At 40.7% G+C, this 12,590-nt stretch overlaps 1 protein-coding gene across 6 annotated transcripts in view; it reads right to left on the bottom strand.

Moving 5' to 3' along the window:
* Nucleotides 1-12,590, bottom strand: part of LOC114658913 (complement factor H-like) — a 249,862-nt gene that overhangs the window by 217,134 nt on the left and 20,138 nt on the right. For all 6 annotated transcript variants that reach the window (XM_051933306.1, XM_051933310.1, XM_051933311.1 and 3 more), the window contains exons 2-3: nt 5,327-5,494; nt 5,128-5,233 (exon numbers count right to left, since the gene is read on the bottom strand). In XM_051933306.1, the coding sequence (XP_051789266.1) occupies nt 5,128-5,233; nt 5,327-5,494 (274 nt within the window). The remainder of the gene's footprint in view (nt 1-5,127; nt 5,234-5,326; nt 5,495-12,590) is intronic.

Raw genomic sequence — 12,590 nt, 5'->3', positions numbered from 1 at the left:
ACCTCGGTTCACAACCATAATTCGTTCCAAACCTCTGGTCATAAACCGATTTGGTCGTGAACCGAAGCAATTTCCCCCATAGGATTGCATGTAAATATAATTAATCCATTCCAGACCATACGAACTGTATGTAAATATATTTTTTTAAAGATTTTTAAGCACAAATATAGTTAATTATTACACCATAGAATGCACAGTGTAATAGTAAAAACATTGAATAACACTGACATAAACACCCAGGCTCCCTGCTCAGCTGCATGGCATGTGCAGTGCATGCGCAGGCTCTCTCTCTCAGCAGCACGTGAGCCTCCCCAGCCCCCCCCCTCTCTCTCTCTCTCTCAGCAGCACGCGAGCCCCCTCCCCCTCTCTCAGCAGCACGCGAGCCTTCCCAGCCCCCCCCTCTCTCAGCAGCACGCGAGCCTCCCCACACCCCCCTCTCTCTCTCAGCAGCACGCCCCCCTCTCTCTCTCTCTCAGCAGCACGCGAGCCTTCCCAGCCCCCCCTCTCTCTCTCAGCAGCACGTGAGCCTCCCCAGCCCCCCCCTCTCAGCAGCACTCGAGCCTCCCCACCCCCTCTCTCTCTCTCTCTCTCAGCAGCACGCGAGCCCCCTCCCCCTCTCTCAGCAGCACGCGAGCCTCCCCAGCCCCCCCTCTCTCAGCAGCACGTGAGCCTCCCCAGCCCCCCCTCTCTCAGCAGCACGTGAGCCTCCCCAGCCCCTCCCCTCTCTCTCAGCATCACGCAAGCCTCCCCAGCACCCCCCCCTCTCTCTCTCTCAGCAGCACGTGAGCCCCCACCCCCCCCTGTCTCTCTGCTTCGGGCATTTCTCCCCTGTGTAGTGTGTGAGCGAGTGAGGAGAGAGAGAGAGAGAGCAAGCCAGTACGTTACAGTGAGTGAGAGCAGGCTCGAAGGCAATGTGTTCCTGTGGTATAGTGGGTCCATAGCTCCCCTTCAAAAGGCCATTTTTAATCAGGCGACTGACAGTAGTGGAGTCAGGCACAGAGAAGGTCAGCTGCAGAGAGAGCGTCTCGACTGTTGCAGGGCCTGAAGCAGGTGAGACACTAATGAAAAAGAGGCACAGGGCTTATTGGTTTTTAAAGACTGCTTCCTTCATTGTGTTTTAACTTCAGTTTTAAAGGATTGCACGGCTCTCTCTTGCGCTGCCTGTGTGTGCCTCTGTCTCTCTCTGGCGTTGCCTCTCTCTGTGTGTGTGTGTGTGCGTGCCCCTCTGTCTCTCTGGCGCTGCCTGTGTGTGCGCGGCTCTCTCTATCGCGCTGCCTGTGTGTGAACCAAGGTTCCACTGAGGTTGACTAATGAAAAGTCAACGTGGCTCAGAGCTGCAAGTGTATTGTGGCACAGACAAACAGAAATGACTGCATGTTTCTCTTGGCGTCGCGTCCGAGTTGGTGGGCGTGGCTCTGTGATTCTTTCGTCGCATCCAATGGTCTAAGAGTTGGTGGGCGTGGCTCCTTCCTGTGTGCGCCATTGGCGTCTTACTTGTCGGCGGTTTAGTGAATCCACGCCCCTTCCGGCATGCTTTCCATGGTCGGCTACTTGTCTTCTGGCTTAGTGAATTATATATATAGATGTTGAAACCGATAATATTTACTTTTGCTTGATTCCTTTGCTGGGCTTTGACTTAGAACAAACCTACTGTTAACATCTCTATACCATAATTCAAAATTGACTGACAAAATCATTTTCAGAACTACAGATAAAATGTAATTCTATATGTATTACTTGCTACAAGTAATGCTGGATTTAATATCTTTACTTGCCTAGCATTTAAACAATACATCTATCAACACAGATAGAGAGAGCGTTAGCTCTCAGTTAGTTCACTGGTGACAATTGCTGCCTTAATGGTGACACAAATATTCCATATATAGTTAGCTTGTAGTGAGGAGTCTTTCAGCCAGCGTACTTATCTGCAATCACCCTCTGTCAGAAGACCCCCAGTAAATGCTGATAGACTGGATTACAGCAGTTATCGAAAGTGCTCATGGTTCTCCCACAGTTACATTCTCTGTGTGCTGTTGTAGTGTGCACATGTTTTTAGGTCAGAGTGTTATGGAGGGCCACAGTTCAAAAGTCCCAGGGTTGAGCAGATCAGCACCTGCCCAGGACCCTCCTGTTATGAGGCCTCAAATGCCAGGCTGTGGTGACATTTTTTGTAACTTTAATGATAGTCCTGTTTTGGTGCAGTAAACCAATCAGTGTTTAACTCTTAGCTCTCCTCGATGCTAGCAAGGACCTTGTCAGAATATCTTTTGACAGACCCTAAGAATTTTTTCACACAGTGTAATAATAAAACAAAGGCAAGAATCATATAATATAAAGGAAAAGCAAAAAATTGAAAGATTTCTATTTCATAAATACAATCTATGAATGCAGAGTGTATTGAATATGCAGACTATATTCAACATTATTTGAACTATATGGCTGCCTACACGTGGTAACTGTTGTTTATGAAGCTGTGGCGGATGGCTGGGTCCCATGCCCAGCCGGGACGCCCCTTCTACTTACAGTATGTTCCAAGGGAGCAACCATGGGCTGCTCAATACCTCCCCCGGGACGCTTGGTGGCCGCCTCCCTGGTTGACGGTGGTACCTCAGCTTCCCGCAGGGCTCCATGGGAGATGGAATTCTCCACAGCCCTGTTGGGATCTGGGGTGGCCGCCTGGGGGCGCTGCATGGATCCCTGAGCCCAGCTGGACGAGTCTTCAGCCCCACCCGGAAGTGCAACTGGAAACAGGTGATCAAGCACTTCTGGGTGGGCTATAAAAGGGGCCAGCAACCACCACTCAGCGGCCAGAGTCGGGAGGAAGAGGACGAAGCTTGACGGGAGGAGTGGTGGTGCCAGAGAGGAGTGTGGTTTTGTACTTGTGCTTATTGGGACTGTGTTGTTGTGCCTGTGGAGTTCATGGGGAAGACATGCCTCAAAGGTGAATGAAATAAAACTCATTGTGTTGGTTTTACACATGCCTCCGTGTGAGTCTGTGCTGGGTTGGGTGCAATATAGCGCCTTTTATTACAAAGCACATAGTCTGAAATGTTCTGTAAATACAACTGTTACTTTGAAAGGTTCCTTGTGAATGATATAATGCGTTCTAATAGGCTGTTATATAACTTGGCGATCTTGGACTGTGTGGTGGTTTAATAAAGAAAAAGGACCTCCTTTGCATCCCCCTGTTGTAAGCTGTATTATTGAGCATAAGTATGGTAATAATATCATTTTCTTTTCGTTCAGGTTACAGCATCTAATCAGAAAATCAATTTTACAATTTCTTTTTTGTGTTTCTTAAATTCGAGGTGTATCTCAAATAACTTCTTTTAAATATAAATGATTGTTTGCACTTTACTACCGGTTGTTATGAACACCATAGTGGTAGAGTGTAAACTACGTATTTATTTCAAAGGCTGTGAGGGACAACCCAGCCAGGAGGCCTTGATAAGGGAAGGTCAGGGAGGGAATAACAGTATCTCCTTTCTGTGCCAGCACCCTGATGTGGAAAGGCTTTAGAGTGGCTATGGCAAAGCTTTCATTCTAACAACCACTGGGCGACACCCGGAATGGACTTGTGAACATGGAAAGACAGTATAGAGAGTCTCCCTGTACAGTGTGTGGCAGCATTTCATCTCGCAAGCCCCATTATCGATGTCTGAAAGGCAGCATGGGAGTTGTAGTCCCCTGGGCCTGTCCTGTCAGGTTCAGGAAGGGGCACCAGGAGGAGCTGTCAGATAGTAACAATACAAGGACCACTGTAGTCCTGCCAGACCTGGAAGTGCTTCCTGAAGTATTCCAGGGACCCAAGTTAAAAAAGAGCCCTCCACTCAGCTTAGGGAGTCAGAGTCGGGAGAGGAGCTGGACAACACTCCCCTGGGATGAAAATGGAAGGAGCAAAGAGTTTGAATGTTGACATTAACAGGCTGTACTGTATAGTGTGAGAGCTGCTACGGCATAAAGAAAGGAATCTTGTAAAAGGTACATGCTATTGAAAATAAAAGTGCTGGACTTGAATCTGGGACTCCAAGTGTGTAGTTGTGCCCAGAGTTTGGGGTGCTGGAACGCCCCCCCCAGTGGCCACAAAGCAAAATAAACAAGGCAGGATGTTGAAGATGTCAAATTAAGCAAGCAATCTGTTGTCCAAAAACATACAGAACTGACTGAATGCTGCAAGGGTATTTTTTAATTAACTTTTGATAAAGGTAACTTTTTCAAATTTGATTCCTCTGCTGGGATAAAGTAATTAATGGGCAGCCATGTTATATAGGCAGGGAAAGTTGATTCATTACCATGGACATAGTAACAATAAACAATGAAAAAACTTTACAAATTGGGGATTCCAGAGGCAAAAGCACATTCCAAAGTTGTGTTGAAGTGAAGTCACTGGCAAGACGTTACAATAAATCAACAATATTTAAGTCAAGTCAATTTCATTTATAGAGCACATTTAAAACAACAGAAGTCAACTGAAGTGCTGTACCTCCAATACATATACTGTATATACAGTAAATAAATGCAACACAAATAAATACTTACATACAAGTGTAAACAGCTAAGGCAAAAAGATTTAAAAGTGACCAAAGTTGGTGCTGACCTAATATAAAAAGGTAGACTATTTCAAACCTTAGGGGCAGTTACTGCAAAAGCATGGTCCTCTCTAAGCTTAATCTAGAACTCAGCACGACCAATAACGTCTCTTAAGAGGACCTCAGTGACAATGAAGGAGAATAAGGGTGTAAGAGGTCAGTAAGATAAAAGGGGGCTAAACCACCTTAAAAACTTTAAAACAAACAGTAGAATTTTAAACTCAGTCCTTTAGCAAACAGAAAGCCAGTGAAGAGAAGCTAAGACTGGTGTGATATGATTCTGTTTTCAACACTTAAAAATGTCAAAAATTACAATACAAAGTTTTGGAGATTCTAATGAGAATTCACAATACTAGTCAACATCTTTGCAAGACGCATTACAACAACTGAAGTTATTGATCATACAGTGAGTTAGAAGCAAGGGCTGAACCAGCAGGTTTGTGGACTAAAAATCTAATGCCCCCGCCACTAGAACATAATGCAATAGCATAGAGTTATATTATTGATTTAAATACAACCATAAAAGTATTAAACCTACCCTTCTTTGCAAACATATTCCACTCTAGCCCCAAAAATAAAGTCATCCTTTTCCTTTAAATTGAAATCAGCATTTAAGGAGTCTCCTGGGTGGCCACACTGCTTTGCTAATAAAATGATAAAATCAAAGTATAAAATAAGGTTAGAAATATAAAAAGGTGATATAATTTAATGATTTTACAAAACATTTCATTTCTTACGTGTACAGCGTCCTGATATCGTCCTTTTCCAAGCACCATTTTGACACTGATATTTACTGCGTCTTCCTGAAACATAGCCTGCGTGACAACTGTATGTGATAGTGGCTCCTTCTGTGTTTTGTGATGAATCAGGATAAGCATTAAGCTCATTTGGAGGGCTTCCACAATCTACAAAACAGAATACATGATGATCTGCATATACAGTATATGCAATATAACTTTACATTTTAGGGTGCGCTTCTTACTTGTCCAATGTTAGTGCTATTCGTCTCTAGGAGCCACTATATATTTAGTTTGACGAAAGTGATCAAAATAAAAGGCACTTTTAGTATTCCATTTCTCTATCTCTGTTTAGATAATTTTAACATGCCCACTTACCTGAGTCCAAAAAAAAAAAATCTTCCAAAATCAGCCAGGCTTCTCCACATTTCTTATAGTTACTTCTACCTTTCAACTTACCATTCATAAATTGAAGTGAGGTCAAGGGTAGAGGTTGGGGTTAGGACAACTTTAATAATGATAACTCATGATGCAAGTAGCAAGGCATACAAGTGGTAACAAACTATAAATGAAATAAAAACATAATTGTAAGCAGTAACCCTACCCTATCAGAGGAACCTAATACAGTATGTTCTTCTCCTTCTTTAATCGGGAGAATAGCAGTAGGGCTGTGGCTAGGCCTGCATCAGCATCATTAACGTTTAATCAGCACCTGCTGCTGATACTGGACTTTAACAATGTCAAAAGGATTCTATGCAGAGTCTATGTAAGGAAAGCAATGGAACCTTTCAAGATGCAAACTTCAAGCATGCACTGACCAAATGTCTGAGGCTTTCACCAGTATCTGCAACTTCTCCTTGACCGCTGGTGTTGTGCCTAAGTTCCTTAAAATGACTACCATTATGCTTATACCCAAATAGCAAAATATTAACTATTTAAATGACTATCGACCAATGCTTTGAGAGACTAGTGGCACATATCAACTGTTTGTTTATGGGGCCAATAGATCAATTGAGCATGCAATCAGCCTCTCTCTTCACAATACCTTGAAGCATCTGGAAGGGTAGAACATGTATGTCAGGATGTTTTCTGTTGACTTCAGCTTGGCCTGTAAGACAGTCATTCCCATTGCACTAGTATCCAAACTTCATTGCCTAGGATTACACCTTACAGCCTGCAGCTGGACACTGGATTTCTTGACCAACCACCCACGGGATGTCAGGTTAGGAAAGTCACACTGAACTTTGGTGTCCCACAAAGATGCTTACTAAGCCCTTTACTTTTTGCACCCTACACCCATGACTACCTGCCTACTCACCCAACAAACACCATTGTGAAGTTCACAGACGACACAACACTCATTGGTTTGATAACCAAAAAGATAAAACAGCATACAAAGATGAGGTGAGGAACCTAACAACTTGGTGCTCTGCCGAAAATCACATCCTTAACACTAAGCCCAGACAGACTGTGGTGAACTTCAGGAAGAATAGAAGTGCTGTCCCTAGTCATTGCTCATAAATTCTTGAGTGTGAACATCACAGAGCACTTCCTTTGGCCCACACACACAAGCAAGGCTGATCCAGGATCTCCTGGTGAACTTCTTTCGCTGCACAGTGCAGAGTGTACTGACGTACTGCAACAGAATAATAGGCCAGTTGCATGAGGGAAGAACAGAAGTCTCTTTAATAGTTCTTCAGAACTGCCCAAGGCATCAATGGCATGCAGTTGCTGGCAATCAGGATATTTACCTGTCCAGGTGTCAAAGAAAGTCCTCCAGTACCATCAGAGATCCCACTCACCTTGTACATCATCTCTTTAAATTGCTCACTTTGGGAACTGATACAAGACTATGTATGCATACACCACAACAGTGAAAAACATTATTTTTCCAGAGCTGTTAAACTACTGAATATTGTTTCAGACTAATTAACTTCTTTCATTTACAATACTTAGTGTAATATGTGTGTAATATACTTTATGTTGAATTGACTCTGGGATGTTAAACACTGATTACTTTGCAGCTTTTTTGCACCTTGTTTTTATTCCTTTATACATTTTCCTTTTTTTTTTTAGTTATAATGTATGTTATTTAAACTCATGAAATGCCATTGTAATCTAGATGTTGGCCGTTCTTCAGTGATACAATGACATTAAAAGTCGTCTTATTTTATCTTCTTGGGATTCTTTCCTTATCTTAGTTGATGGATTCCAAACACCCTTCTTGTTTTCTAATTAATTTTATTGACTTTCCAATTTTTTGGAAAGAGATACAATAGATGACTTATATGCCTTTTTCGCTAAATTGAGCTTTTGTAATTTTAAGTTTTGTGTTGTTTGTTAGCGTATGTATATGCAGATATATACAGGGACAGACATCCCAGCCAGGACTGAACAAGAATTCTTATCCGACTGGGAGGTCAGTACAATGGAACGACAGGGGAAGACAATTTACCCCCAAAACCCTAGGTGGGAGCCTCCCTGAGTTATAGTACCTCTGCGGATACTCACAGGGAATGTTGGGAACTGTAGTCTCATGGAACAGACCTGTTGGGTTCTATCGGTGTCACCAGGGGTCACTGAAGGGATTAATGGTCCCTACTTTATGGGTCTTCTACCTACCCCGGAGGTGCTTCCGATGGATAGTCTTGTGAGACTGGACGTACTCCCGGGTCCTGCATAAACAAAGCAGTTCTGCTTCAGTACAGGTAAGCTGGAGTCGGGAGAGGAGCTGGACAACACTAACCTGAAGGAAGGAAGGAAGGAAGGAAGGGAGAAAAGGAAGAATTGGGTCTGTACTTGTGATTGAATGACACCTGTGAAGGTATTTTACACAAAAAATAATTTGTCTGAACCCAGGATTTCTGTTTGTGAGATTGTGTTTGGAGTGCTGCAACACCCACTACTGGTCACAATCTATATATTTATATACAGCATACCCATCTTCTACTATCCTTATGTCATAAATAAATGGCATTATTTTGCTTAGTTCAACAAGTGTGTCTAAAGTAACCCTATGGCCATGTTTCGAATCACAGCAGAGAAAGTTAAAGTGTTATTGTAGACTTTTGCTGATTTATTAGCCTTGTTCACAAATTATACAGATCTCTTTATATTTCTGGCATCCCGACAGGAATGCAAACTAGAGATCCTACACACCATTACTTAAATTAAATTATCAAACTGGGGGTAGACAAACTGAAGTTCATTTTCACTTTTCCTTAATTTAACACCCATGGATGGGTGTCTTATTGATTATTAATTATCAATTACCCAGCGTACTGCAAAACTACTATATATTTAGACAAAAGAAAATGGTCTATAAATAGTTACCAAATAAAATCAAAAGTGACTCTATGATGCTATACATCACAGGCACATTCCTACTGATTGTGCTAATCCATAGGGCCTCTCCTACTATTAGTGGGATATTTTTTTTTTTGTCTGAAAGGTTTATGTAGGAATTTACTTTGCTCTCCGACATCCTGGTGATGCTGTGATAACCTTTTCCCTTCTAAATACAAGCCATTATTTTGGTAAGTACATTGAATGACTAAACTGAATTCTATTTTTTTTCCATATGATATCTTAGCATAGATGTATGCATAAGCTGCCTTCAGGCATTTTGTCTTTAAGCTGCCTGGTTTTTTATTTCCCATGCTTTACTTTTCTATTCTCAGGCAATTTGAAAACATTTGAAAACATTGTTCAAAAATGTCTCACAACAACACTAGGTGTCATCATGGAGTAACATTGCTACTGTCTTACTTGCTGCTGCTCATTTTAGAGTTCATTGACAGAGCACATATTTACACATTATTGGATTTGCATTAGAGATGTGTACTCAATTTTTATTTAAAAATCCTAGATACATCCTAATACTTGACAGAGTTTAATATCAAGTTTAACTTTAAATTTTCTGACACTAAATTGACACTTAATTTATTGTTTATTTTTCACTCATCTGATAGTTGGAAAATCCTTGTTTGATTTTATCTCGTCTTTCCAAAGCTACAACTAAACAACTAAGCCACAAACATCAAAACTACATAAAGAATCAATTTTAATGACTGCTTTCACAAATAGCACTACTTCATAATTTTAACAACTACTTAAAAAGTTCTTTTTATTTGAAAAATTTTCCTGCAGATAATTCCATCAATTATATCATCCATCAATATTCTGAATTCACTGGTGTTTATTTATTACAAGGTCCCAGAATCTGAGCCTAGCAGCATTGAGAACAAGCATTAACAGAACCCAGGTGGGGAGAGTGGACAGTTTTATATACCTTGGGGTCCACCTTGATAAAGAAGGCACAACATCTTTAACACCGCGGACGTTTTAGGGATTTCAGGCTGCCCTCCCATTTACTAAAGAACTTCTATACTTCTACCTTTGAAAGTTATGTATTCTGACACAAAGTCTTACTGCCTGGTTTGGGAATGACACACAGTGGGACAAAGGCAAATCAATTAGCCTGTATCAGAAGATGTCAGGATTATATGTAGTAATAAATGAATAAGGGTACTAGTTGTGATTCATAAGTATAGCAATTATATATTCTTTTTCATAAAGTAACATCCTCAACACTTAATATGTGCTATGCAGAACATTACATCATTAGTGGAATTTAAAAGAAAATCTCTCTGGTTTATAGATATGGCCACTAGGTGACACTGTCTACTAATTCAAAGCCTGATAAGTCAGTAGCAAAGTTTGAATTTATTCAATATTGTACAAAGTCCAAAAGGGGGTAATGTACTTTTAGCATTTAGCCCGAGTGAACAACCTGTCAACACTTCAACAGGGTCACTGAGAAGGTGATACAAGGAAATCTAATGAAGGCATGTCAGAGTTAAGTCCATACTAGACGAAAGGAGATAGGATTGGATCATGGCATTGTGTCAATGGTGATGTAAAGAGGCTTTGACATTAATACTAGACTGGCAGTCACCCAGGCACCAAGCCAACTAAGTTAAGGCACCACAAGTTTAAAAAACTAATAACTGAGGCATTCACATGGTTTGACCCCACACCTTGTTATCTAAAAAGAACCCATTAGTTGATAATTACATGTGCAATTCCTGCATAGCGTTTAAATAAAATGATAAAATACAGTACATTTGTAGTGTTATTACACCAATATAGAGTAAAAAATGGCAAGATACACATAAGGTTAACAATTATAATCATTGTATCATGTATACACCATGTGGACAGTTAAAACTGTCATGTGTTTACATCATGAATGCTGGGGGGGCACGTCTTCAATTCAAGCCTTCCGTTTTACTAGAAGTCTCTGCACTTTTCATTTATCTATTACTTTTTTTTAATATTTGCTGTATGTGTCGAGTTGTACAAGTGACTGTATGACATATCTAGACCAGATGTGTAAGATGTAATAATATTTGTTGCAACAAAATGGCAATTCATGACACCAACAAGTGCAATAAAATGCACATTACATTTATTTGAAGCGCTTTCAGAAAAAAAAGAGTGCTTTACATGAAAGGCAATTGTCAACTCTATTCAATAAAACAGAAAGATTTAACACTAGAATCCCTGAAGCTTATGAAAAAATTTGTAATCCTAGGCCACCTTAAATTCCTTTGCGACTCTCCGTTAGGGTCTTTTGTTTTGCAAATGTGTCAATCAGCACAAGCAGCCTGCTATACCATCCCCCAAAGACGCAGCTGAAGTCAGTCACAAAATTCTCAGAGCTCAAGTGTGTTAATCTGGGTGTGAGGTGCCTGGAGTTGTACAGGGTAAATAATATATCGTTATTTGGAATACATACATTTCATGTGTGTTCCGTGTCTACAATAATCTATGTAAATATAGGATGACAGGAAGTGCGAGGCAAAAAATGATGAACACTTACCTAAAGCAGAAACTTTTTCCATGTTATACTAATAATGACGTGAAGTGTAAAATGTGTGAATACTTTAGTCAAAATATCAAATAAACATGTGCGCTTTTATTCAAGAATATAACCAAAGTTTGGTGGCTCTGAAGCTAAGGATCTGTGCTGGTATCCCAAAGGTTGCCGGTTCGAATCCCTGTCACTGCCAAAAGAGATCCTACTCTGCTGGGCCCTTGAGCAAGACCCTTAACCTGTAATTGCTCCAGGGGTGCTGTACAATGGCTGACTCTGCGCTCTGACCCCAAGGGGTATGCAAAAACTAACAAATTCCTAATACAAGAAATTGTGTAAAGCGAAATAAAGAAAAAAAAAAATCATTCAATTTACAAGTTGCTGTCAATGAGTTATGCTTTCTTGGATGGTGCAGAGGTATGAACTCCTGCCTTATAGCCAAAAGGATCTGGGCTTGAGTACGGGCGCTACACGTTTTGAGTAGTGAGCTGCTATTATTATTACTATAATATAATAAAAACATAAATTTGGTTTGAGTCTGTAACACCCAGTGTAATAATTGGCTACTTGTAAAAGTTAGCGCTTGTTTTTTTTATTATTCAGTTTTATTCTGTCAGTGACATTCACATGGTACAACCAACTTGCCTTTCCCTCTCTGAGTTGATGGCGTTTATCTCCATTCTTTTCACAAGAGCAGCAATGACCACAGTTGTTGCTGTGGTTGATGCCGAGTCAGAACTATTTGTTGTACCGGCAATCAAAGATTCGATGTCCCGTAACCGCTATTAGACTACCATGCAGCATTTGCGCTTTGACAACAAGAAATCAAAAAATGGCACTCAGGATGGGATGAAGTATCTGGGAGTACACATGTGGAACAGGCGCCTCTGAGGACTCTTCTTTGGAGCTCTTCTGAAGGCTCCTTTTGAGGTCTCAGGAGATTCTTTCACAAAGGTGGTTCCCAGTTGCTATATTATAGGGTTATTATTTTTTGCCTGTACAAAGTAGAGTGAAATTTTTAGTTGCATGTGCTAATCATGGTGATGCTCTCTGGCACCATGGTTAGTGGGTTTAATGGCCATTCTTCTTTCTTCCTTGAATTAATCTCAAAACATTGTAAAATATCATGTCTTTTGCTGGAACTCTGTCTTTGTTTATAGTTTTTAAAAATTGGTTTTCTTTCCCTGGAAAGCTTTTGTTGCTTTTTAAAATAAAATTGTGTTGATTATTTCCTTTTTTGTATCATTTTGTATTACATTTATTTATTTTGGAATTTTCCTTTATAATGGACAGCACCTGAAAATTCTTCATCTCATTTATGGGGGTCAGCTTGTAGAACTAACAACATAAAAAACTTGACAAAGGAGAGGAGACTATTAAGCCTGT

The sequence above is a fragment of the Erpetoichthys calabaricus genome, chromosome 10 (assembly GCF_900747795.2).
Source record: "Erpetoichthys calabaricus chromosome 10, fErpCal1.3, whole genome shotgun sequence".
NCBI classification, from domain to species: domain Eukaryota; kingdom Metazoa; phylum Chordata; class Cladistia; order Polypteriformes; family Polypteridae; genus Erpetoichthys; species Erpetoichthys calabaricus.
Note: the sequence above shows the minus strand (reverse complement) of the source record. Positions and strands in the feature narration are given on the sequence as shown.